This window comes from Gasterosteus aculeatus, chromosome 16 (assembly GCF_964276395.1).
Source record: "Gasterosteus aculeatus chromosome 16, fGasAcu3.hap1.1, whole genome shotgun sequence".
NCBI lineage: Eukaryota > Metazoa > Chordata > Actinopteri > Perciformes > Gasterosteidae > Gasterosteus > Gasterosteus aculeatus.
Window position 1 is genome coordinate 3547237 of NC_135704.1, and position 27198 is coordinate 3574434.

The following is a 27198-nucleotide window of genomic DNA, read 5'->3' on the forward strand; positions in this document are numbered from 1 at the left end:
ATGGTGGTGTTCACGGCTCTTTACTCAATACCTTCAAAATCACGACTGTTCACAAAAAAGTATCGTGTCCGTACCTCTTTGGATGACATCATCATTTCTCCACGAGTAAGAAATGTGTCACAGCAGTTAGTAATCTAGTAGTTAACTAGAGTTTCACTTTTTTGCGCTCGTGACAGAAGTTAGATAAATGATGTGTGTGACAAATGACGTGAGGTCACAGTGACCTTGAAATTTGTGGCAAATATTTTGACTCTACTTTTACCTCCGGTGATGATGATTCATAATGTGTAATTCCAATGCCATTGTGGGTCTGTTGGATAGCGTATTGCTCAGCAGAAGGAGTAACTGACAAATGGGTGCAAGACGCAGTGGCTGTGCGCATGAAACACTAATCATATTGCCGACACATCGCTGAATTCCCCTCTCTCGTTTTGTAACCCCCTTTTCTTCTTCCAACCACTCGATGCGGCATTTGTATTCTCTCCAGTCTCCTGCTATCCCATTACCTGTCAGCAGCACATAATTTATAGATACGGCAAAGTTTCTCTGCAGCATCCACACTATGCCGACTAGCTACTGCTTTTTGTGTTTTCCAGCCACACACACATTTCAATAGAGATGTACAGATTATCCCAGAAGGATGAGGGAGATTTAGTGTAGGCTTTATCTGACGGATCGATACTTGGCTGATGGCCACAAAGGTAGAAAGTCGGCCTACTCGGGGAGGAGAAATACAGCTGGAACATGCTTCTATGAAGATATAGATATATGACTTCAGGGAAACAGGAGAAATGATTTATATGAAGCTCACAAAGGCCTTAGCAGGTCCTCTGAGATGCCAGAATGCACACTGCTATTAATGTGCAACTATACAGCACGACGCTGGCTGGTACGGTAGAGGACATTTTGCAGCAAGAGACAGTGCCAATGCAAAAGAGATGAAGCAATAAATCCTAAAGCATATCCAGAGCTGTCAAATGGAGCACTTTAAAGAGAGCTTGTTATGTGCTTCTTCTTTGCATAATGTACCTTCTGGTCACACATATATGGTATATCTGTTCCATATAACACACATTACAGTTCTGCACGTGAGTTATGAGACACAGCTTCCTAGAAAAGGATAATTAGAACCCAAAAATCGGAAGATTGGATCAGCATGAGAGGGGGGATTAGAACAAATCATCAGAAAAAACAGAAAACTTAATGATCTTTGATGCTACGACACATTGTTCCTTTAAGGATTTATAGATTAGAAAAGGCTCTTTCTGCTTGAGGGAGCGCTTAAAGAATCAAACTGGTATGGAAGGCTTTAAGATCTCATCCTTTAAAAAAAGCATTTATGGAAATGAAATAATGAGCTGGCACATAAAGATGATGCCATTATTTACGATGGCTAATTCATTGGCATGAGAGAATCCACCGGTCAAATTTGACAAAAAGTTTGATTGAATATCATATTCAGCTCGTTTCCAAGAAGCTAACAAATGAGCCAATGATAAACCAATCAGCTAATGCAAGCAGGACCTCGTTGCTCCGCCTGAACTCAGTGCTCCATAATGATACACAGCCCATCCACCGGGACTTTAAGGGAACTTTGCTGGAATACTAATTGGAAACCCTCTCACCACCTGGGACATGTACGGCACATCGCTTGGCAGGTTGATGTAAGCGTTCTGGACTCGTGATCCATAACGTATCCACTAATATCCACCTAGCATATTCAGTCACTCTGCTAGTTTACCGTATACCATAAATACTGGTCATTCAGAGAACAGCTGCACGCGCCGACTCTGGGCAAAAGCAGAGTGATTGAGTAGCACGGGGAGATGTGACATTAATAGACCTTAAGCTGTTGACCTAGAAAGAGTGTTTCATGATTAATTGCTCAGTCGGGCATAATCCCAACAGGTAACACACTGAAGGGGGGACTCCCTGTTTCATGGGTGGGTGACTCACTGGGATGCAAAACTCAAATTCCTGTCCCAAGGTGAAACTTACTAACGTGATTCAGGCACAGCGCAATATTCTGCCAATGTAAAATAGTTTCAGAAGCCAGGAGACTTCATCCATTCTAAAGCCATTACTAACCACTGATATCGACTGAAGGACCGGTCCCGTCTTTCCTGGCTCGCACTCGGGCGCGACCGACAGATCACCAGTCCATCCTTGGCGCCAGCCTCGTCGTTCATTTATGCATGAAGCTGCTCTCCCTGCAGCCACTGTGGCCGCCAACCTCCCTGACACCAGCACCGCATCGGGGGCAAGAAAGGAGCGCCGCTTTGGAAATAATGAGGTTCCCCCCATTGTGAAGAAACAGAATTGTAAAAGCCTTCCTAATAGCTTTAAACTGCTTTTCACCGTGTGGCTGGGGACCAGGAAAGGGGGGTGGGGGGGGGGGGGGCGTTGCGCAATAGTGCAGGAAGTAGTGACGGGCAGGACACATGAAATCCAGCAGGAGTAGTGATTTGCAGAGGTGTGCAGATTCCTGGACTGATGATGTAAGATGCAAGATTTTGGTTGCAGTGTCGGCCAATCCCTCAGCAAAATGGCGGAATTACTCCAAAATACAAACACTGGACTTTTATAATGTCAGCAGCGGGTTCAATCACGTTGAGGCTCTATTCAATTAAATATTTTTGTTTGTGATTCACAATACGGCTGCACTGGGTTTTGTTTTAGGCGTGGTTATGGAATAAACATTGAGTTTATTTTAATTGAACCACCTGGTTTAACTTTTTGACAACAGACCTCAAGAGAGGAGACACAAATTCCTCACACCATCTCGTCTCTGGGCCCGACACTCCCCCCCCAAGAACAAATCCACTGAGCAATTGAAAAATAGCTATTCTGTGTGAACGAGGAAATATAATGTATTTGTAGAAATGGTTGAAGACAGAAACAGGGTCATTTCAGAGGCATAGTTTATGTCAAAGAGCCTAGCTGACCTCGTGCCATTGTTTTGCAATTCAAAGCCGCCATATGTTCACAGAACTTATTTAGTTTATTTAGATTCAGGCAGCAAAATCACTTAGCAAGGTTTGAAATGGTCATGTTTGGGGTCAAACTAAGTATGTAAAATAAGTAAAATACATATGCAAAAAAGTAAACAGCAACCTGTCACAAACAACACTTACTAAATCGCCCTTGATGCCCTTCCTTCAATAGCGCATCCATGAAACCGTGAAAGAGATTACTTTCATTCGTGGCCCATTTGAAATAAACACCAATACAACGTGTTCGCACAAATCCATCTGTTGGGCAACGGTGCTGCATGTAGTTCAAACACATGTGTACTTCTTCACAGAAGAGCTGTTACAATTCTGTTGATTCTGTTTTTTACCTTGGCTTTTTTCCATTCTATATATTTTTTTTTTTTCATTTTTACACTTGAGCCCGAGCTCGTCACACCAGTTTGCGGTGGCTTCACAAAAAACATTTGCAGGGGACTGAATACTAACTGGGCAAGTAAGCAGAGTGGCTGCCAATTCCACTGCTTACATTGTGTCTGATGCACAGTACGCTGCCACAATTACGCTGAAATTAAAAGGTTGCTGTGGTTGCCAGAGACGTATGGCTGGCTTGTTAGGACCGTACGCTGTGTTTGCTGATTGGCTAATGGTTCTGTAACTATTGAAGCATTACACAATAAATATGGAATAAATACGCTAGTTTTAGTTAAATCAGTTCCGCAGATTGGGCGCCACAGGAAAGAGATGCCGTCATGCCTCTCAGTGCTCATACCGTGGATGATACAGCCTCCACTGTAACAAGTGTATCTAAAGTCTGCTGCTGCAGATTGGTCCTCTCGAGGATTTCATTTTGAAAGAGGGCCACTTAAGTGATGCGGCGCGTCAAATTGACAATCATGAAAGGTAGCACTAAGCTAAGTGCAGACTCCTGATTAAGAAAGCCTGCAGCCAGAGGCGCAGAGTGAGGAGAGGAAATGGGAAAATGGTGCTAAAGAAAACTAGCCAGCCATGAAATGCCAAACGTTTACACCTGAGAGATGGTAGGAAACAAGCGGGACAGGAAGACAAACAAAATTAGCAGTAGTTGCATTCTCTGACACAACCATTTCATCATATATAACAAAACTATATAATCCAACACTTCTTGGTTTGCTTTTTGTCCCTACAGAATAACTACATTTATTAAATATTTTCTATTTCTATTACAGCTATCTGAAGATTACAGTCGTGTTCCTGCAGACCTCTACAAGCTTGGAGAACCACCCCCCCGACTCCATCTTTTCATTCCAGAAGGAGCGCCCGAATGAGGGAGCATGGGAGAGAAATTAGCTACGAGTTCATTGGCTCAACTACAAAAGGAGCAGATAAAAAAAGGGTTAGATGATTGAACTCCTCTTTCTTCTTTGTAGCAGGCGCACAGTCGCTTTGATGCTATCTCTGTCATTCAACCGGCGCACTGCGCCCTGGGTGCTTCACACAAAAGGATGTGATGCAGCACCGGAGGCCTTGAATGGAGTTTTCCGTCTAATTCCTAAAAGAGTGGCACTCTACTTTTGATCCATCTCATCTGCTAAAAAAGAATTAGCGTCCCTCATTATCAAAGCCCATATTCACAGGCAATGCCATTGAAATGTATCATTGTGAAAGAATACAATATGACTCTATTAATTCTGGTTAATAAAAAGGACATGGCTTCTGGGAAATATGGGCCAAATACTTTTTTTTGCATATTATCCCTGTTGCATATTATCCCTGTATACTCTGCAATCCACCAACTTCGAAGCAACCGCCGGATTTGTACAACCTTCAAAGTTGTTTCTCAAAAACGTAAGTGCAATGTAACCAAATGTCCCTGATGGGTCGAAAAAGGTGAACTGTCAAATCCTTGCTTGCGGATGAGCGGAGTGATAATGGGAGGAAGGGATGTAAATTTGCTCATAGAGTAGCATGGGAGAGGGAATGGTGGGGGAGGAGAGTTTAAAACATCTTCTAAGGCTGCCATCACCACACTAATCTACACGCTGAAGACCAAAAAGAGACCTTGGAGTGGGTGGCTGGCAGTTGTGGTCTGATCGGAGCCTCCATTAAGACAGAGATATGGTGCAAATGGAGGAGAAAGGAGCAGGGCCAACTGAGCCAAAGGAAGACATTGCTCTCGACCAGGGCTTAACCTGTCCAGCGGACTCAATAACAATAAGGGTCTCTGAACGTAACATAATCACAGTTACAAACCCTGCAGTGAAAACCACTGCAGGTGAACTTGAACGGCAATTAGTAGCTGCATTTATCAGATAAACGTTAATACATGTTTTCACAGCAGCAATATTTTAACTTACTACAGACCAGAAGTAATTTGTGATCAAAATCTAGGAGTCAAAAACAACTCATAACTATTGAATGCTGCAAGTAGAGAAGAATGGAAATCATGCAAGCATATTGCAAAAAGACAATAATGCTTTATTGGTAATTTTGGTAAAGATTGTTTTTTTGCATTCCCTCGCTGGCTTAAGTCTACATTGTGCAGTAGGAGGACCAAGGTAATGAATGAAGAAGCTGATGAATCCCCACTCGGAGGCTTAGGAACATGAGGACAGCAGAGGGGGGAGGAGACAGTGATTCTGATGGATTCACCTGTCTGGAGGAGGAGCGCTGCTCCCAATGTTCTTCCCTGCTGATTGATTTGAACGACTGGGACAGAGTGGAGAAGTGAGACGAGAACCACTACCTTTGCAGGCTGAGGACTTATCACCGCCTCGGTCGTCTATAGCCCCACAGATGCCTGGTTTATTTTGATCAAGGCTGCTCAATAACAAGCGGCTGACCACCAAGAGAGAGAATCCCTACTCCTCAGATCGCCTACGGAAGTCTTAAAACGGTTCTGCATTTCTGTTACTTTACAAAATGCAAAACATATTTTTCAGAGAGTTTATCTGCCAAAAGCATCAATCCAAAGTGTTCATCTGCCAAAAGCATCCATCCAAAGTGTTCATTTGCCAAAAGCATCAATCCAAAGTGTTCATTTGCCAATAGCATCAATCCACCGTAATATTAACACATTTTACGGATTTCATTTTGGAATAGCACATATGCAGATTTAACAGAGAGAGGGAGATTCACTCCTGAATTATGTCACTGGATGAAAACTATTTTAACCCGATGATTGGAAATCTGTATGCACGACTTTCTGCTAAATGGGATCCTAACCTTCAGACCAAATCGCAAATTGTGGGAAACGTCTGAGACACGTTCAGGGCTCCCTCATTGTAAATATGTGTTTTGCTTGCTGGATGAAAAATGTGTTTATCTATACATATTTTTAAACATCTATGTTTTTGTATGAACCCCACAAACAATAAAGGTGTTTGTAAGTGTTTAGACGTGATGACAGTGTGTACATTGCCAAGTTATGCTCAGAGACTTTAACAGCAGAATAGAAACGCCTGCTTACTGATGTGTACACATGGCCCTCCCCGTTCATGGCGATGTATAAACCTGTCTTCACGGACTGAATGGCGACGACTCTGAGGCCCACAGGAATGAGGTTGAACAAAGCTGCAAAACACACAAGTGAAGAGGCAAACGCTCATACACACGTATACATCACTGAACAGCATTACCATAGACATATCTCAACATCCAGGGAAGATTAAAGACTGGGAATATTGTGGGATTCATCATCCAAAGCTGCCTGTCATTTGTACCAAACAAGTGTAATAATGTGATCGCTAGCTGTAGCATTTTGGTAATTGCTGAAGATGCATTGTATTGGGGAACGTGACTAGCCTAGCATAGCTGCCAGCGGCCTGAGCTGCTATAGATGCCACCGCTGGTGTGTAGCAGATCTGACAGGCCTTTGTTCTGCTGTAGCCGACTCCATGGGGCTGGCTAGCTGGTTTGTACTAGACTGAAACAACAGGACTGGTCTAAAAGCTACATAATGACAGCTGACCCCGTAAGTAACTGATATCGGCTGGTATGGAGGCCGGGAGGAAGGAGAGAACTGCTGCCGACAGACTAAGTGACACAATGTGCAGTGTCGGGCTAGCGTTAGCACCAAGCAGGGGAAACAAATTAACCACCTAGCCTGCAGCGCTCTAGAGGACCAGTACCAGAACAAGCTAATAATACCATTTTCTCCCTGTTAAGCCTATCGTTCCCTGGTCCACTTTCCCTCTCAGAGGGAAGGGTAAGGCTGTGTGGTACTAGAGCTGTCATTTAAGAAGACATTTCAGCTCCCAAGGCTGAAAACTGAAGGGAGGTATTGGAAAATTATAGTAGCATAACTGCAAGGTCACCGGTAGATTTCCTGTATCTGAGGGATCATTCTAAAACCAGGAAGTCAGCAACGAGTGTTTTTATCACATCATGATCATTTTTATGTTCATGCTTGTATTTGGGGTTTCCATAGTTACATGGTTAAATGCAAAGAAAACCAAAACTTATTGGAGATACCAAGATACATATTATAATGAGCCTGCATGTGATCAGACAGCATAAAGAAACTGTTACGTTGTCTTAATTTACAGTTAGTAGGCATTCCACATGAAGAAATGTAAAAGTACCTGCTAGTAAAACAGATGTAATGGTTCTTCCACTTTAAGTATTTACTTGATCGTTTTTTTTGAGTGTCATCTTGTCAAATGTTGCATCTAGGAGCCCATCAGAGACTGTCAAAGGTACTCACAGGAATTACTGCTGTCATCCTTGGTCCCATCAAGAGAGCCATCGGGGTTCATTTGCAAGTAGTATCCCTGCCTGCAATATAACCTGGTCACTATACCCTTGAGCTGGGGATCTGCAGAAGAGAAAGAGGAAGAGAGGAAACAGGACACATTAACCATCAGAAAAACGATGAAACCTTCACTACAGTGGCCCCCGGGGCAAACCAATTAAGCTTCAACTGCTTCTCTTTATTATAGCAGTTATTTGATGTTGTTTTCCGATGGGTTTTCATCAGCAACACTCAATGAAACAGAACTGCTCCACAGTTCTTGGACTCCTGTGTAGGCAAGTCCCACGGCTAACTTTCTGGGAGCATAAGCCTTGCCCTGCACAGAGATAGGCCATCCAATTACAGGCAGTGGAATTAATCTGCAGTCACCCGACTCCCATAATGAACCCAACAGCACCCTCCCGGGGGCCTCGGCGTGCAAGGATGTAAAAGCGTATGTGTTCCAGCTAACCCGATGGGGGAGTTAGTCACATAACTACCAACAGAAAATAAACCACCTGTGGTTGAATTGCCCAGAGATGCTGCAGCTGAATTTACCTGCCGTTTTTTTGTGGGTTTGTAATAATGTGAAAATTGGTAAAAGTAAAGTAAGGAAAAACTAAAAAAGTAAACATTTTGATCAACCTGCATGCGGCTACACATTTGGACGCCGCTGCAAACTTATTGCTTCTGCACAGACAATATTTCTTCATCTGTCCGTTTGTCAGTGTGTGTGCACGGACAACTGGGGTCATATACCGTCAGCATTGGCCTTATTGTAGAGACAGCCATCGCACCAGATTTTATTCTAAGAAAGCCCTGGGGGGGGGGGGGGGGGGGGGGTGAACAATCAACTTCACCTGAGCCTAAATCTTGCCCCTAGTGTGTGCGTGTGTTTGCATGTGTGTGTGAGTGAGTGTGCGTGGGTGTGAGAGAGAGAACGACGGAGAAAAAACAAGACTGAGAGAGAGAGAGAAAGGAGAACATAAGGGGTCTCACTGAGGGCAAAGAGAGCCTTTTTTTCTCTGTGTGCAGCTCAAGGCGGTTTCTGAAATGGTCTCTGCTGCTGGGTGATGGCATGAGACCTTTCCATGCTGCCTGAAAAAATGGGGCTATGATCATTTCTCTGTTAGATGTGTTTGATATCCGATGAATGCATGCCGGGGTCGGTGTTGTGTCCTTGAGAAACACAGACATGCATTTGTTCATCTGTCGACAAGTCTGGCATTCCTGTTTTCTCCTGTTGCCCGCCTGCAAATTCATGCCTGGGCTGCAAGTAACAGAAATTGTCATATTTGTTTTTTCACTAAGCTGTACTGGTCTGAAAAATATATTAATCTACTCAAGCAAAAGAAAAAAAGAAAAAATTGTACCCTATGGGCGAAATTAGGGGATAAAAAGTCCACATTTGGACATGTGTAGCAGGGTTCAGGCACTTGAACAGATTGGGTAGTGAGTGACATGTGTTGCTGTTCCGCAATAGCACAAATGAGCTGATGAATGACACGATGAAGTGATATCGGTGCAGACACCCAATACATGTAGTAGGTGGTATGGGTGGCATTTCTGACAGTCAACTATACCATCATAATGCACGGAAGGCCCTGATGCTGCTTGTGGATTTTTAATGACATCCAGAAAAATGTGAACAAGACGTAAAAAGGAATGGAATACTAAAAGGGATTTATTTAAATACACTTTCATTCACAAGTGTAGTGTATAACCGGAAGACCACAGACACGTTTTACCAAGTATTTCATTCGGTAGCGTGCCTATTTCACATGGTTTCTGCACAATGTCAATTCTCTTATGCAGACACAAAGGTGAGTCATGGCATTAATTGGTGAATCTGACCAGCAGCATTTAAAAAATATTCACTAAGAGATTGATTCTGAGGACAGATCAGTAGGTTTGGGCAAGAGAAAGCAAAAAATTATATTAAATATATACAATATACTATAAATATAGTACACTCCCGGAACAATCTAGTCAGTATATTTAACACACACACACATGCATAAGTTTCAGTTGTTGACATATAACGGGTTTTCAATAAATATTATGTCCTAAATTGTTTCCTTGAATGGCGGGCGCGTTATTTATGACTGGTGGTTTCCCATCATTCATCCATGTCTGCTGGTGAATACATTTGATTGAGGTTGAAGGTCAAACCCACGAACCATTGATGAATTTCCAATGGACTTTAGGTCATTTATTTCCAAGTTTCATTAAATATGCACCATTCCTCACTCCCCAGAGACTTTCTATATGAACCGCTGAGCAAAGTGAAAGAGAATAGCCTCATAATCCCACGGCAGGGGGGGTATGAGGTGGTATTTTTTAGAAAGACGCGACATTTTCAGGTCGGCCAGACACGGTGCGTGCACTTCTAAAAAAGGACCGCTCTGACAACGTCTCCGTGGAATTCCCTAAGTCGGGAAGGTCCTTGACTCACTGCCTTCTTCTCCTTCTCCTCTTCTCCTTCCTCTGTGTTCCACACTTGGTAAAAGAAGAGTTCTGATTATAACCTACGGAGAATCCGGCCTCTAGATTGGTTGGACTTTCCCAATTGCACTGACGTTGTTGGTTTTTTGCTTTTTACAAAAGCCTTTTTTGTTGTTGTTTACAGTGTGCGCAACAGAAGGGGGGTTATCTTTTCCCATTTTCTGTTGTGTCATTCCTCTGTGTGCGTGTGTGGTTTACTATACAGAGATACTAAGTGGGCTCACTGCTGAGGCAAAGCAGCACAGAGGACACACACACACACACACTCCATAACATCTGCAGCAGCAGTTGGCGTCTGCTGTCATCCCTGCCTGACCCACTTCGTTGGTTTCTGAAATGGGAGACGGCCTTTTGCAGCCAGGTGAAAGGTGGGAGAACCCCTGCACGTTGCTTCTGGAACAAAAGCAGATACGGCAGAGAAAGCCGATGTACTGTATCCCGCCCCCCCCATTACTCTTACATCAAACACATCTCTTAGGTCTCAACAATAACCCCATGGCTCTGAAGGCTGAGCAATGGCGCGCTCTAGATCACGTGTGCTAATCTGATCCGAACCATCTGAACAGTCTGATCCGTGTAACGAGATCTAATGATACGATGGTCTAATCTGGTGAGATGATCAAAAGCCAAAGCGCCGGGATTACGGCCGAGCCCCAGCTGGATGTGCCCCCGGCTCACTTACCGGGTTAGAGTGTAATAGGATTTATAAAGCGCAGATCTAATCCCTTAAAAAAACAAAAAATCTGTATGATTAGTGGCTCCCCATCTGCTAGAAATACACTTTTTTTAAACGTTGTTCATCTAGATCTATGGGAGCTGTGCTTTCACAAATAGCCCCGTCATAACGCTACGTGTTTAGAGGAAAAAATGAGTATTGATTTTTTTGTATGTTTTTGTTTCAACTTTGACCAAAACGGCCCGCGCTGAAAAACACAATGTGAGTCCAACATACAACAGTCCATGGCAATTGCTCATTAAGTGTCTCACAAAAGCTTTACTCAAAGCTGAAGCGAATGCAGGGATGGAGCCCATCTCAAACACCTCCGCTCCCTCATCCCAACGGATCTCCCTGGGAACCTGAGCTGTTCGGCCCTTTCCTCTGCACGATCAGCTGCCACAAAAAGGGTCCGGTACCTCCCTTCCTCCTCTGGGAGACGAAGACGAGCATGCTCATTTTACCGCGACACATGCAAATATTATCCGGTAAGGGGGGAGGCTTTAATGGTAATGGTGTCCAAAAGAGAAGTAGAGAATAAAAGTCGGGGGCACTGGTTTGCGAACAGTATTTTCAGCAATGCAGAGATCACTTGGAGATTTTCCTAGTTGTCATGCGAGGGGGGAAATTAACGGAGTCGATTCCCATCAGGGCCACTATGCACAAATAACACAGGACGGAAGCAAAACAGAGTGCTCGTCCTGTGTTCTTGTTAGAATGAGTATTTTAGTCCTAATTCTAACAACGGCTTCCCCGCTTTGATTTTAATTTAACTTCTAAGGGTGGTGCTTTTTAAAGCCTCCTCGAGGCTAACAATGGGGAAGACTCTGTTCCACCGGATTATCATCCCTGCTCTGAGGAGCTTGGGGAGGGCCGCGAGTCGCTCTGCGAAATGGCCCCATTGCAGGTGTGATGCTGTCGGGTCTCACCAGGAAGGGCCCGCGCGGGTTGACTTCACATATATCTGACATACAGATGTATGTGGGACACATGGCAACAGCCCCCCTCCCTTCTAGTCCTCAATGCCACGCCGAAAAAAAGAATGGTATGTTTGTAAGTCTTCTTTTCCATCACCATAAACAGACATTCCCCCTCATAAAAAGAAAAACTATTCACACCAACACCAATGTCTAGAACCTGACCGATGCACAGATGTAACCAGATGTGTAATCTAACAGATGTAATACATCTAAGGACTATTGAAGGGGCACATCACCAATGCGTGGTAAGGAGATGGACGATAGAGACACTATACAAATTTGTCTCAATAAGATGAAAGATTAAACAACTAGTTGCTTTGCTAAGAAATGGGGGAAAAAAAGTTTTAGTAATGCCGGTTTGTGCAAGCGGTGTTCAACCGGTTGGGAGTTACAGTGAGCGCGGCGCAACAGGTTTAATACCTGATGATTCCAAGAGAAGGAGTCACCTTCCATCATTCTCTAAGGGAAGTTAATGTAATTTCTTTCCTAAATGAATTATCCTAATTAATTGTGTGTGTGTGTGTGTGTGTGTGTGTGTGTGTGTGTGTGTGTGTGTGTGTGTGTGTGTGTGTGTGTGTGTGAAATAGTATGTCCCCAGATCGCCATATTTGAGGAAACAAATAATTTGTGGCATTTTCACAAGCGAGACAAATATCAGCAGGAGCCCAGAGGGAACCACTGGAAGCCGTAAACATGTATGCAAGAAAAAATATGTTTGAAAGCCGGGAAATTTTGATGATTCTTTTGCCTGTAAGTGAATGACTTTCGTTTCGTGTACAGAGCGGCTTGGAAAATCCTAATTGAGGCTTAATTGTTTCTTTAAAAGCTTTTGATGGTGACTCGTCCGGACCTGCGGATGAATGTGAATCGGAGGCATTTGAACACACAAAACACAACGCTCTCTTCCCCCCTCCTTCTATTTAACTTGTTTTGCACGGAAGTAAAGGAGTAATAAATCCTCCATTATCACACCGCGTAAAACCGCATAGGTGCCAAAGCCGCTTGTCAAAGGCCCGATAACAACCATCAACCAGTGGCTGTTGAACGTATGCACATGTTTTTTTTTTTTTTTATATACGCTCTGCGCCAAAATAAAGTACACTTAAGTTCCCCTTCACACCTTGTCTCCGTAGTCTCCGCTTCCTGAGGCCGAAGATGCGCACTTTAGAGAAGATGTCGACCAGGTTCCCATTGCAGAGCCCCTTGTTCTTGTTGGGGCTCTTCCTCCGTCGGTTGGTGGCGGGCCGGTCTAGATGCTGCTCCCGCGCCTGTCTCTTCTGTCTGATCAGCCCGCTCGCGATGGCCGCGGCCATGGCTCAACAAAAATATTTTGCCACAACCTGCTGAGGTCCAGTCTGCGCACGGCGCGTCCAGACGAACACAAACAGGCCGCCTCTCGGAGCTCGCAGCCCGGGTCACAGTCCCATGGTGGCGGCTAAGTGGTCCGTTCCGTGGTGTGAAATGTCAAATATGTTTTAGTTGTTTTTTTTAGCAGCTGGGTTTCTTTTTTTTTGTCCAAATACTACATGGTAATATTAAATCAGCTTTCACCGTCACTCGAAATATTGTTGGACATGATGGAGGGAAAAAAAAGGAGATCAGTTCATGCGTAATTCCACACATGCATCAACAGCCATAGTCTTGATGAAGAGCTATGCCCAACTCAACGCGCAACGAGACCTCAGAGGAGTATTCATACCTGCACGCTGGTGTTTTAGCTCATTGTCTGTGACATGTTCTGTGGCGTCGTCTCCTTTTAATGTCCGATACCGTCTGCGGCGTCCTCGCGGCAAATTTCACCTATAATCTTTTCCCTTCTTTTCGCCCCCGATTTTCTCCTCCTCCTCTTCCCAGACGAGGTTGCTCTAACAGAAGTCGCCGTTTGGGTAAAGCGGCGCGGGGACAGCCTGTGCATGTGAACCGCCGGCAAATCGAGCGGACGCAGGCGCCTCCTATGAGCGAGGATCCCCGCTCGAGCGGAGGACCCGCGGCGGTGCCACGGGGGCGAACGAACTCCCCAAGTTTGCGAGAGGCAAAACGCGACGGCGACCCCGCGGTGACGGATCACACATTTGGAAATGGAGAAGAAGAAAAAAGAATACGCGAACGTGGTGGGGTTATAAACCGACGCAGCACAGGCTCAAATCAACGCAAACTTGTATTCCGACAGCTGGCCGATCTGCCCGGATAATGTCCTCAAAAACACAGATGTCCTCGCCGTATTCCACACTGGTACCAGGGTGCGAGATAACCGAGGAGGAAAAGGCTAAACATCGCCAAAGATGATTCAAATCCTGGGGAGGTGACGTCCGCATTGTGTGACAAGCTGCATACAAATTCATAAACTTAACCGCCCCCACCCCCGGGCGATCCTCCTATAGAGCGCACGGCGGTGGGAGATGCATGTATGGTGGTCGGCGCGTAAAGGGAATGGGGGGAAGTAACCCTACTGACGCGCGGCACAATTTATTTTCCCACGCTCAAAGAGAAAAAAAGAAAAATAGACCGGAAGCTGTGATCGCCCACCTCAGTCTGTCTACCCCCCGATCAACAACCCCTTCCCATCAACAAGTCCCCAACACTCGTTTGCACACGCCTGAGGGAGAGGATGCCCTCCCCCAGCACGCCGTCCCTCTCGACCGAGAAGGGGACCAAGCCGCCGGGTTAGATGATTACATTTACTTTAAATTAATAACTGAAATTCCGCGCGGAAATGACGGTGAAATTTCGCATTTACCTTAAAAAGTTTAAATTGAATCGAGAAGATGAAGTATTAGAACACTTTATGTTCTACTGCGAAGGTGAAATCGCTCCATTTGCCGCGTGAATCCGGTTTCAGGACCGCGGAAAGCGCGACAAATTTCAGGCCAAGCAAAACGACGGAGTGGAAAACCTTTCATTCAATATTTACTTGAAAGACCACAATGCAAGTGGGAGATCAGCTTCATGCTCCCCTCCACATGATTCCTGATATCTCACCGATGGCGAATCGGAGAAGTCGGTGCAGACAATAAAAACCAACGAAAGACAAAATAACCCTTTTTCATATTTTTTTAAGGGGGGGTAATATCGTCTAAGTCTCATTCGCAGGCACAGAGAATGAAACTCAAGGGGGCCATCTGCCGTTTGTGAGTGTAATTAAACATTTGGGGCTCGTAGGGGGACTGCAGCGGCGCGTGGCATTGCCCCATTGGTGTGCGCTCAGTCTGGTCCGCACTCCAGACGCACCTGTTGATATCCAGCTGTCGACCCCCCCGCACGTGAGACTACAGTATGGGTTGCTCTATTGCTATTGAGGGATCACTCTTTCATTATTTTCCATTACTAGAAGAAGAAAAAAAAACAGTAGATATTATGAACAAACAAACCGAACGATGGAATGAATACCGAATATACGGCATGTATACGCTTTATCCAATTCACAATAATCCTGCTATTTAAATGCGTGCTTGCTTAGCCATGTGAACGCAGTGACCAGGTGCCTCCCTCCACCCTCATCGGCTCATCCCCTCGAGCTCCGACTGCGGATGCACATCCATGGTCCCGTTGTTGGTGCAGAAGCCGCCCGCCCCGCCGGCGCTGCAGGAGACACTGCAGTTAACGCTCCAACCAGCAGCGGACACTGTCAGCTCAGGAACGGTCCCCTCAGCCGCAGCACTGCAGAGCAGCACCGTCACAGCAGCCTCAAGCTCGTGAATCAGGGAGACTTTCTAGAGCTCAGCTCAGCCTGTTAGAGTCAAGCACAGGTGGGCTACTAGATTCAAGTTCCAAAATATGAAATATAATCCTGGTTTAGCAAAAGCAGGACAACGTTGGACTGTGTTTACTTTGCTTTTTAAGACTACTAAGTGCATGTTTTGGATCATTACGATTATACTTTTTTCCATCATGACATGGCCAGCTTTTTTTCCCAGTCGGTTGAGATAGGGACTTCAATCATGAGCTCAACATATATGAAATAAAGCCTTAAAGTGTTACAAATTGAGTGCACGCTGAAAGTATAGCATTATTATCTCGTAGGATTTTTCAACAGAAGCGCACTGGTGGGTTTCAATAAAAAAGAAAAAAGTGAAGCAAGGAGCAACAAAAAAAACACATTGAGCTGGATTTAGAATCTGGGATTGTGTGTTGCAGAGGAGGCTTTGCACGGCTGGCATTACCCGGCATGAGGTTGAAAGCATGAACGGTCAGAGAAGCTCTCCACGCTTAGCACAGACATGCACAAGTCTCAACACAGCACAGCTCCGGCAGCAAGGATAACGACCCGAAACCATGAGAATGCTCTCATATCAAAGATACTACAATGCTGGTGTCAAAATGCACTTCAAAACCCTGAGAAATATCAGCTGTCAACCACAAAAAAGGAGGGCGCACATACCTACATTTTTTTTCCTCCTACATGTGAATGAACGAGAGTCCATGGTTGTCCCATTTGAAAAGCCCCTTGTACTTCTAATGCCCCTATTTATACTGCCCCACCTATAGGACCTAACGCGGTTAGGGCAAACTGACAGTCTGCCCCGAGCTGTACGCGTTCATTTGTCTGCAAACACTTTAAACACTTTAAATCCTTTAAGTTGGAAGAGAAAGGCATTTTGATTAACGCACTTGGACATTTTCGTCTCTGACTAAACAAAAGTGGACTCAACGTTGCCTCAGGGTTAGATTTCCAGATACTAGCCTGCTGCAAAGAAGACACGCGCACAGCGCTGTGCAGATCTGCTTTTCTGTTATGAATACAATGTTGACACGTGAAAGAACCACATAGGCCCTAATGTGCCACGCACAGTGGGCCTGTATGTGGAAGCCACGGGAGACCTAAAAATTCAACAAAGCGAAATCTGATGCAGACCCGCAGAGCCACGGCTCCATCGGGTCGGTTAATCCAATCTCCTTGGTGGAAATTGCATTACCGTTAGTCAGATGTTTTGGTGCCGAGAGAGAGCAAATGTCGCCCAATGGAACCGGGATAAACAAACCATTTGATTATTGCTATTACTTTGCCTCAGGCCCTTGTTCTTTTCCCACCCACCCTGATGGTGGAATAAACAACCCCAAAAAAAACATTAGGTGTGATTCAGAACTTTACAGACCCAGTGAAATAATCGAAAAAGGCTTTCATTGCTGGAATCGTATTACATCTCATTACCAAAGTTGGAGAGTTAATTCAATTTCAGATGAGTAATGATTTTTCATGTAATTTCCTTTTATCCCTCAAATATCACAAATCTACTGAAGCCGTAAAAGCTTAGTGAGCCCTCACACAGGGTGTGAGTGTCTACAGTGTGTGTGTGTGTGTGTGTGTGTGTGTGTGTCATAAATATTTTTAATGAGTCTAATAGTTTGGGCTAATCAGAGAGCTAAGACATACGAGTGTGAGTCGAGAGCTTGTGAAGGAGGAACGAAGAGCTTTCGTTAAACGGTCACAAATGAAGAGTGCATGACGGTGGGGCCGTGGAGCTGGGCCAGAGAGTTCATGTATATTCATGTGTTCACACATGCATGTATGGGTCATATGACTATGCCGCGAGACCTTCTTCAGTGAAGCATTTTTGCCAAACTCGAGCCTTGAAAACAACAGTCCCCCTAAGTCACAATGACAACATCCACTTCTTGTATAAAGTCAAATATTGAGACCTGAAAGGTTACCAAAGGTAGCCAATATGCCTGAATTAATTTTGGGAAAATGCGTCAAGGATTATCTACAAAAGTAATATTTGGAATGATGGAGCTATTAAATACATTGAGTCTTGGGTTTGATAAGAAATACAGCGCGGCAGTGCAGAATGAGATTATTCTAACTCCTTGCTTTAAGGGCAAACTGTTCCACAGCGGTGGCAAAGCCTCCCTCCCCCTCGGGATGTTGACTGGATAATAATATTTCAATATTCAATGAACATGTAAATGGTTTTTTTTTAAAAGGAGCTGTGACATGAAGGCCTAGCATTCATTTCCCAGTGTCCAAGGCCTTCCTACACTATTGCCCTTCCGTCGTGAGGCTCTGGAGCTATTTCCTGCAGCAGTGTGATAACGCAGGAGTGAATGAAGGAATAAATGAGCTCGCTAGGGGTGATCAAAGGAGAAACAAACCTTAAGTGTTGCTTTATCGCCAACGTGATGCCTCCTGCTGCACTCTCAATGAATAATATATTAGAAGAGCATAGAAAAAAAGAACAACCCTGGGGGGATTCAGTTCCAAACAACCGCAGGAGCAGATGCACTACGTCTCTGCTCGCAGTCCCTGAAATGGTTCACCCCCCCCGCAGCGCGTCATGAGAACATATGAATGGACATCACATAATCGCCGCCAGGTGCAAATAAAGGGCCACGGGAGAATCTTTACAGGCCACGTTAGAACATCTCTTTCCCCTCCCGATTAGATTTGGGCCCGAGGTGTGAAGTCCACCAACAGGGACATTAATGAAACTCTGCTCACAAAAAGCCCATTCATGTCGGTGGACTGCGTGGCACCAAAAACAGCTGCTGTGCGCATGTCCCCCTGCAAGGGAACACAAAAAGGGAGGATGTGATGCTGAATTGTAGGTTTCTTGATTGAATTGCGAGTTTCCATGACAACAAGGCCAAAATAACAACCTAATGAAGACGTCTTGCATTGGAAAGGTCAGTACATGGGGCGGGGGGGCTTGTTTTTTGCCATTGGCTCCGACTTCTTTTTAAAGGAAACCTGATTACAGCCAGAGAAGATGGAGCATGAATTGGGGTCAAGTGTCGTGATTAAAGACGGCCCTGCGGCTCCTCGCCAGGGGTGATTGGATGACTAGCCCGAATCTCCGAAAAAAAAACCTGCCCGGTTACAAAGTGCAGCATTTGGGGTGAAGCAAAACGACAATGTCTTTAAAGATGCTTGATGTTAGCAAAGACTGAGGAGTCCATGTGCAGCACACTCACACTCCTCTCTCTCTTTCTCTCTTCCTCTCTCCCTCTCTCACGCACACACACACACACACACGCTGCTCCATCCTTGGATCCTATTTTAAGTCTGCAGCAGTGACGGAATGTGCCGCGTCAGCACCACTGCAGAACGAGCTTCCTTGGAGAAGCCCCGGGCAGTTCGGGAGAATACCAATTAGTCCAAAGCCCTTTGCAAAGGCACTTCCTTTGGAGCTGAAGGTTGACAACAACCGTGTATATGAGTGCCGGTGTATAAAAGGTGTGTGCGTGTTACTTGTTATTTTGAACTGACCAAATGTGCCGGCTGAGTGGGTGGGTAAGGAAAGACCATGGCCGTGTGCGTGTCAACTTGCAGATGCATATCGCGTATAGGTTAGTGGGATCATATTAATGAGGGTGTGATGCAGGTGAAGGAATTAATAGGCTTGATAGAATGGTAATGAGGGTGCTGTTGGGTCATTGGCTCCCTGTCAAGCTGCAGACCACAGACTATATCTGATATGAATGCAGATATCAGACCCCACAGGTCCCTCAGACTCATTATTGCTAATGGCTAAATGCCACTTTACCAGAATCACTTCACATTCAAAGAAGCAGGTTGTCCTCTTCTTACAGTTCTCTTCCTCATGAAAGAGGAACAGACAACTAAAATGGATGCAATTGTTAGGGATTTAAGCCACAAGTGCACCCCTAGTCATAGAATTTGTAGTACGTGTAATAATGTTTAGTGTTAGAATTATATTTTGTGTGTTATTAGATAATAGTTATTACATTAACATGTTAGATGAAGTGAATGCAATTTCAATCAAACACAATTCATAGTCATTTAAATCATATAAACACTGTACACATTAACATTATGTCACAATGTGATGTTAAAACCTGGGGACGGATGCCAATTGCCGTTCTTTATGGATTTCTCCCAATTTTATCCCCAAAAAGGGTTTTTTGGGAGTTTTTTCTCCTGTCAGGTAATAAATGAACAACTTCATGTAAGGCAGCCGACTGAGGCAAATGTCTTGAGAATTGAACCACATGAACTGTTTTAGATCTTATGATGAAATGTGATGAACGGTGATCATTAATGATGGGTTGTTGTAATGAAGGTGTACTAGTTATAAGATGAAGACTTAGACGATGTATGCTTTGTTAAATTCACTCATTGAGGCATAAAGCCAACTGAATCTACATTGAGTGCATTGGGATGTGAGGGACAGATAGTACAGAGAGGTTTCAGGTTACGGCTGCAGCTTCACACCTCGACGTGAAGGGGACAATGGAGGAGGTGACCCTTTGGAGAAGAGGCCAATGACATTCAAATGCACCAAGGAAGACACACCTCAAGAGTTTTCAAAGGGCCATGGCGGGGAAAAGACTGTTAGATCTTCTCCTGCAGCCGCGTTGATAAGTCACTTCAGACTTGCTCAGAGAATTCTCTATTTCGCGAAATATTCCACTGTTCGCTTAGTATTTCACTTTGTAATTGTAATCCCTAATACGTTGTTCAGTTATTAAATAACTTTTGATTTTTGAATTTAAACGAATTGACTTATTAGTGTCCTCGTTTCCGGCCGGGACGAGAACAAAGGATTGAGTCCTCCCTCGAGAGCTTTCCGAAACCTTAACACAATATGTCCATTTTAGGTAAAGGAAATCATTTTACGCTAAGAAGCACACAATGTTCACAACACAATTTGAGTTTGTACAGAAACCGTTACTGTGCTATTCATACCAACTAATTGAACCCATTTAACTGTGTCCTATGTCGACCGCTGTTTCAAAAACTCAACTTAGCATTTTGGTCGTTGTCATCTTGGATTTGGGAAAACCTCATGTTGAATTTTTGCCGCGAGTAAACGGAAGCGACCATATTTGGACTGCAAAAGAGGGATAAAGGGATGCCATATACTGCTCTGATAGCAACCTGTCAATCACAGTAAGCCCGCCTAAGGCAGACTCATTTACGGTATAGGTGAGTCTAACCGGACTATAATTTACGAAATACTTTTATGCTGTATTTAAGAAGACTTGAAAGTAGAGATAGAAACCATAAGCTCATGTTAATATTCACTTTATTGCAGAGAATCCTGAAGGCCGATAGCCTTCTCATGCCTGTATGATTCTATCCGATTTATCGAATTCAATCTCAAGATCAATTTTTTTCTCGTGTTACGATTCCTGAGAGTACAATTGGACTTGAGAGACTTTTGGAGAATCTGACAGTAACAGTAACAACAACTACTGAAATAACACAACAGGTGTACATCAACAGACTCAACTCAAACAGAAGGAGTACATTTGATTGAAAGATAACACCGATGGAGCTTTTTGCCGTATGCACCTAAAGTGAGACGCCTAATAAAGTATTGGAGGCTTTGGTTATGAATCACGAACGTTCTTCTTGAAAACATGACAAATGACCTCTTGTTAATGAAACCATAACCATAAAAAATGACACCACCATTAAAAATGATGCCTCTTTTTTCTTCTTCCTAGAAGTCTATTAAAGTGCGCTCATGTGATGTGCACCTCAGATCTCCAATGAGACGGTGTGTGAGTGGGACCTCGGCCCCAACAGCAGTAAAGTTTCCCCCCGGAGACAATGAGAGACTAATGCTGTCTGGAGGTGCGACCCTCAGGCTAACGACGGCTAGTGACGTCACTTTGGCCCACCGTGACCCTCTTGGCACTGAGGGGAAAGCACTGTGACAAACGGCTGCCAGTGTGTGTGTGTGTGTGTGTGTGTGTGTGTGTGTGTGTGCGGTAATTAGTCTGAAGTGACGGGGGAAACACTCCGGTAAGACAGCAGTCATTAGCGTGCACTCAGACGCCTATTACCTCAGTCTCAGATCAAATGTTACAATAGCTCTTCACACACTGTATCCCAGAATCCACTCTGTCTTGTCAGAGGTTTCACCACAACCATGTCTTTGGTAGTCGTCATTGACCAGCCGATCAAACACTCATTTTGCAAAAATGCGCCATATTTTCTCCAAAGCCGATCACAGCAGCCCGGACTGTTTTTTGAAGCCTCCGGGCTGCTCTTAAAATCAGATTACGGATGTATTCATACATAAAGTACGAGGGAAAATAAAGTGAGCTTTGATCATTAAAGCATGTAAGGTAAGAAAAGCTGAAACCCAAAATACAAACATTAACCTGAAAATGAGGATCAGATGCCCCCTTTAAGTGGGAAAGACAATGAGTAGCATGCATCTTACAGCGAGGCATTCTGAAGTACTCTCATGTTGATACTATGTGGTTATATTCATCAACGTGAAAGGACATCAGCTGGGTTGATGGTAAAATTGAAAATAATTTGTTAATTAGTACTTCAAGCTGACAAATTAACCTGTAACATTCTGACAGGCAATAGCAACGTTATAAAACATTGTGGCTCCAACAAGTTTGCTGTAAATCAATCTCCAGATGAAAGTCGAGCCCTAAAAAACATTCAGAAAATGAGCAAGGCCGGTTGATCGTGCTGCTCACAGTATAAATGATCATGTGGATGCGGCTCCATATTGACTAATGTTGTTAGTGCAAAGTGCTGCTACTTCGTGGCAACTTCATGTACTCAGCATAATTAGTTGTCCCAACCTTGCCCGCCGTTGTCATATTTAAATAAAAATGCTGACCCTATTTGGGCCATTCTGACGCTGCCGTCATGCTTAAAATTGGTTTACAGCTCTAATTTGCTTTAACGCTCTTCGGCCACTAGAGAGCAGCACAGAGCTCTGCAGGACGCTGCTGCAGGATTACAGTGTCGATAAAGACAGATCTGCACAGATAACACACTTAGTTGTATTCTAAAAAGTCTTTGTTTATTCCCTTGTAAAACCACTCTGCCAATTGTTGTCAAGACTTCTACATGGATCGAAACTCTTACTAAATGAAACCATATCACCTCAATTTAGGAGAGATACTGAATTAAACATAAGACTAGATTTCCGGGGAAGTAACTAGTCTGTCATGCTTGTCCTTTGTCCCAACACGGCTATATTTAGATGTAGCATCTCCCACTGCAGTTAGATAACCGGCTATATCGAAGCACAAGGCGGAACTCAAAACTGGAGCAATTCACGAGAAACAAAGAAACACTCTTTGTGTAGATGCCCTTAAGTGGGCCACACATCGCCGTTTGGAACATGTGCGTTTGATCACGACACCGCCTGGGGTAGAGTAGTTTAACACTCTATTCATCCAGCAATCCACCAATAAAAGGTTCTAGAAGCACGGCGGAAGTGGCATTGAGTCTTGACCCTGCTACTGCAAGGGAGGCCATGGAGGTCGGACGGGTAAAGGAGCCTCACCTTCACCCTCAAAAAGAGGGGGGGGTGGGCACAAAAAAACACATTGCAGCCAAAAAAATCCAAACCTCATACACCTTGCTTTGTGCTGGTGCCGCCCAAGGGCCTAATTAACGTATATGCTAATCATGATAATGAAATGATAATGATAGAAATGGAGGCTTTAAAAATATGAAGCGATGAGCCTCTTACAGCAATTTTGTATTCAGTATGAAACTGAAATATTAAAGAGGGAAAATACAAAACTGTTTTCTTACAGCTGGCTGTCAAATAGAGTGTTTCATTTGCATGTCCGCTGGCCTAATGAGAAATGACACATCTGTGATTACAGTGGACTATAATTAGCTGGCGTGTAAGTGAGATGCCGGGGCCCAAGTCCTTCTGATTGGGCAGCACATGGTGGTTAAACCTTTTGGGTGTACAGAACAATTGTTTCAAGTTAAAAAAAAAAACAATATCCAAGTTTCTCTCCACGTGAATCCGACTGTTGTGGTCGGACTCGCTTTTGAGAGCTCAAAAATTGGCAAGACGAAGCCTGCACTGTACCGCCGAGGCTCCCTCACCTCCTCCATGGCGCCCACTACGGAGGAGGTGGAGGAGCGCGAAGAGGGAGGGCCGTGTTCCTATCAAGGCCTGGGGATGCGGTGGAGCCAGGTTTGGCAGAGGAGGACCGACACCGTTTCTGACCCCGCGTGATTGGACCAAAGTCACACTCCCCCGGAGCTTGTTTTCAAGCAGCAAACATTGATACACGACTTTGTTTACTCGAGGACTGCTTGATTACCTATTTAGAAAGGAAGGGGTTAAGTTAATGTTGGTCACAATGGATTCCAATGCCGACAAGAGAAAAAAAGAAAATGAACTGATCCGGCGGCTTACAAAAATGTACCAAAAAGATCACCACACAGTGTCCTCATTGCACACGCGCCGTAACGCAGGCAAAGCGGCGTCCACGTACCAGAGGATGCTCGTTCGGTCCAACCCTCGTTTCAGCGTTCTTCCGGCCGGTTGAGCGGTTGACCTTTTAACACGCCTCTAAAAATAGCAGCGTTCTCAAACAAAGGGGAGCTCCCCGGAGAAGTGAGACGCCTGTGAAGTGCAGGTGCATCCGAATGCGTGCACTCGTATACGCACGTCGCCCTCTCCATCAGCCCCCTCTGACACCTGCTTAATTTTTGCTGGGGGAAACGCGCCCCCCCCCCCCCCCCCCTCCCATCGACAAGCTTGAATTAGATTGGTTTCAGTCATCCGTCTTATAGGGAGGTCAGACTGTTGTCTCTCCTCGAGCAGCGAACACGTAGCGTCTTTTCTTTTTTCTTTAGAGGATCAATTGCGATTGTTAGCATGCATAAATGTGTCTGCTAAAGAATCCTTTCTTGAGTGCACCGGTAAAAATAAAACTCTTATTGGCAGTGACGCTCATTGCACTCACCAAACGTAACGGTAGTACGGCCTGTGACTCGAGGGCTCTCACGGAAACATGTGAGATGACCAGGATCTATTAACATGACGTGGAGGACAAGGAAACAACACAACGTTTAGGCCACAAAAACACTGAGTAAGGGTTGGACAAAAACATTATGGGGGGGCTTCACAGTGACTCAACAGCACGTGGAGAGCTGGTGCAGAGTTCGCCTTAAAGCTGCACCGATGTGTCTCATCAACAATGTTTTAAAAAAAAGACATGCGATGCAAAGTGTCGCCCATAGCGACAGACAGCAAAAGCGATGGCCCGACCCAGCTGTTCCCTCATCTCTATCACCTCACCTTCTTCGGCTCACCGTTTTGGCTTCATAGACTTGAATTTACCGTTTTTGGTCCGTGATGCGATGACGAGGCCCCGAAAGACAAAAGTGAGATGGATAGTTGGACTGGCGGGCTGACTCACCGACCGATCGGGCGTGCCACTAAGGGCACACAATATGCTTGTTACACAAACCAAGTGTACATTCTGTACAACATCCAGTCCTGAAAATGAGTGCTGAACCTGCATTATTTTTTATTGGCCATTAAGTTACAAGACTAAGTCTGATAGTATGAAAGTCTAAAAAATATATAGCTCTACTTCTAAATTGATTTATTACCTCAGTAAACTTTATACACGTTGTTGCTGTATTGAAGAGGTTTCTTCAAAACAGCCTTTAGTAAATGAAAGAATGTGCTTTTAGGATGGGGCTACTTGTGATTGACAGGTTGCTGCGCCTACCAGAACAGTAGACCGTGTCTCTCGTCACTCATCTGCAATCAAAATATGTTCAGTTCCCTTGTTTGCAAATAAAACCAAGATGGCCAAGTCCAAAATGCCAAATTTCAGGCAGTGACCACGACTACATTCTTATACTCCCTTCTTATGCACGGTCCACGGCGAAGGCACTCCCCTGAGCCGAGCTACTCCCTCACACATCTGTTGATTCACCTGACAGAAAGGTCCGGTCAGGTCTCTCACTTTCTGCTTGTTTGCACACTGAACTGCACGTTTGCAGAGGGGTGGTGCTCCCTGAGAAAATTAAAAACACACTCTGAAGTGAGAACACAGCGTTGCTAAGTAACACACAGGAAGCTCCCCGAAGGCCACTCGGTTTCAGGTTCCGTGACTCGTCACGAGCCTACACGCGGTGCTCAGGTAAACACACTGAGTCAAGATTCCCACCTCCCTCTTTCCACAGCGGGATTTCTACCCGCGCAAGTACGTCGGGCAGCAAACACCCCGCGGCGCTTCTTCTGGTGGTCTTTTTACAAGATGTACATACAGGCGCGTGCAGTCTTGGAAATGTATTCACACCATAAGTTCTGTTGACGTTCCGACAAAACAAGGCAACAGAGAGGGCGAAGATAAGAAGTAAAAGAGTGAAAGAGAATGACTGAAGACAGAGAGAGAGAGAGAGCGGCATTGTGCTGCAGCAGCTGGAAAAAGGAAGCCCAGCCATGTAATTTATGGCAGCCCGTACTCATAAAACATGAATCTTGTCCACAAAGTGCTGAATCACTGGGCCCGTGGCCGCCCACCAGTACGCCTCCCACTCCCACACATACGCATATGTGTACACAAGCAAAAACATGCACATTGGGGACAAGCACACAAACCCTGTTTACTCCCAACACGATGCTGCACCCAGCCGGCCCTCTGCCTCTCCCCGAAACCTGCGAGATACATCTTATTGACTAATGTGAAATTGAGCGCTCATACAGGCCTCATACGCTCATAATTCTGTCAGTCTGACTCTTTCCTCTAACCCCCCCCCCCACACACACACACACACACTCCTTTCTCCTTTAGCAACCACCCTCTCTCTCCTCCCTGTGCTTTTATTATGTGGCCTCTCCCTTTGGGTCGGATTGAGGGAGGGAGTTCATCTCTTGGAGCCACTCGATACAGGCCTTTGACTTCATCAGGATAAGTCGCCCCGGCGCAGCATTAGCTGATTAAACGCATGTTAAAAGGGTCCGGGGAAAACAATGCAGCTCCACACATGGCGGGGATCCAGTGGTGAGAGCGTTTTTTTGCTCCAGGGTGCCTTTGGCGACCGTTTGTTTGTCTGTTGCGTGTGTCACGCTCTGTCTAAGGTTATAATGAGGCCAATTATGCTCCTATCGTTTTACAGATGATTGGAGGGACACAAAATTTGAATGAAATTATTTGTTCTACAGCGTCTACTGACAATTAGAGAGAAAGCCCAAACTCGTAAAGTCAATATTTGTTTGGCACGCTGTAGAGAAGTGTGTGTGTGTGTGTGGGGGGGGGGTTCTTCCCCTCCTGAGTTATGTTTCATATCCAGCTTGTTTGACTGGTGAGCTTTTCCTGCTGCTGCGAAACAAAACCAAACGGCGAAGTTTCTCCCCACAACAGATGCCTCCTTCTCGCTTTGCTTATCATTCCTCCCGTTTCCCGTCTTCATACTTCACAGGGTTCACCACGCTAGCGAAGGGTTCAACACAAACAGCTGCTCCTCCAGCCACCAGTCGGTCAAGCTCCTGAAGTTTGTGGATGACACCACCCTTATTGGACTGATCTCTGGTGGGGACGAGTCCGCCTACAGGTGGGAGTCTGACCATCTGGTGTCCTGGTGCAGCCAGAACAACCTGGAGCTCAACACTG

At 45.0% G+C, this 27198-nt stretch overlaps 1 protein-coding gene across 3 annotated transcripts in view; it reads right to left on the minus strand.

Annotated features, from left to right (window-relative positions):
* The window catches only part of fgf14 (fibroblast growth factor 14), an 84556-nt gene that overhangs the window by 18564 nt on the left and 38794 nt on the right, over positions 1 to 27198 (minus strand). For 2 of the 3 annotated variants that reach the window (XM_040200628.2, XM_078090801.1), the window contains exons 2-3: positions 7654 to 7764; positions 6418 to 6521 (exon numbers count right to left, since the gene is read on the minus strand). In XM_040200628.2, the coding sequence (XP_040056562.2) occupies positions 6418 to 6521; positions 7654 to 7764 (215 nt within the window). Of the gene's footprint in view, positions 1 to 6417; positions 6522 to 7653; positions 7765 to 13000; positions 14970 to 27198 lie in introns of those variants that run through there. The other variant, XM_040200629.2, reaches the window with a different exon arrangement.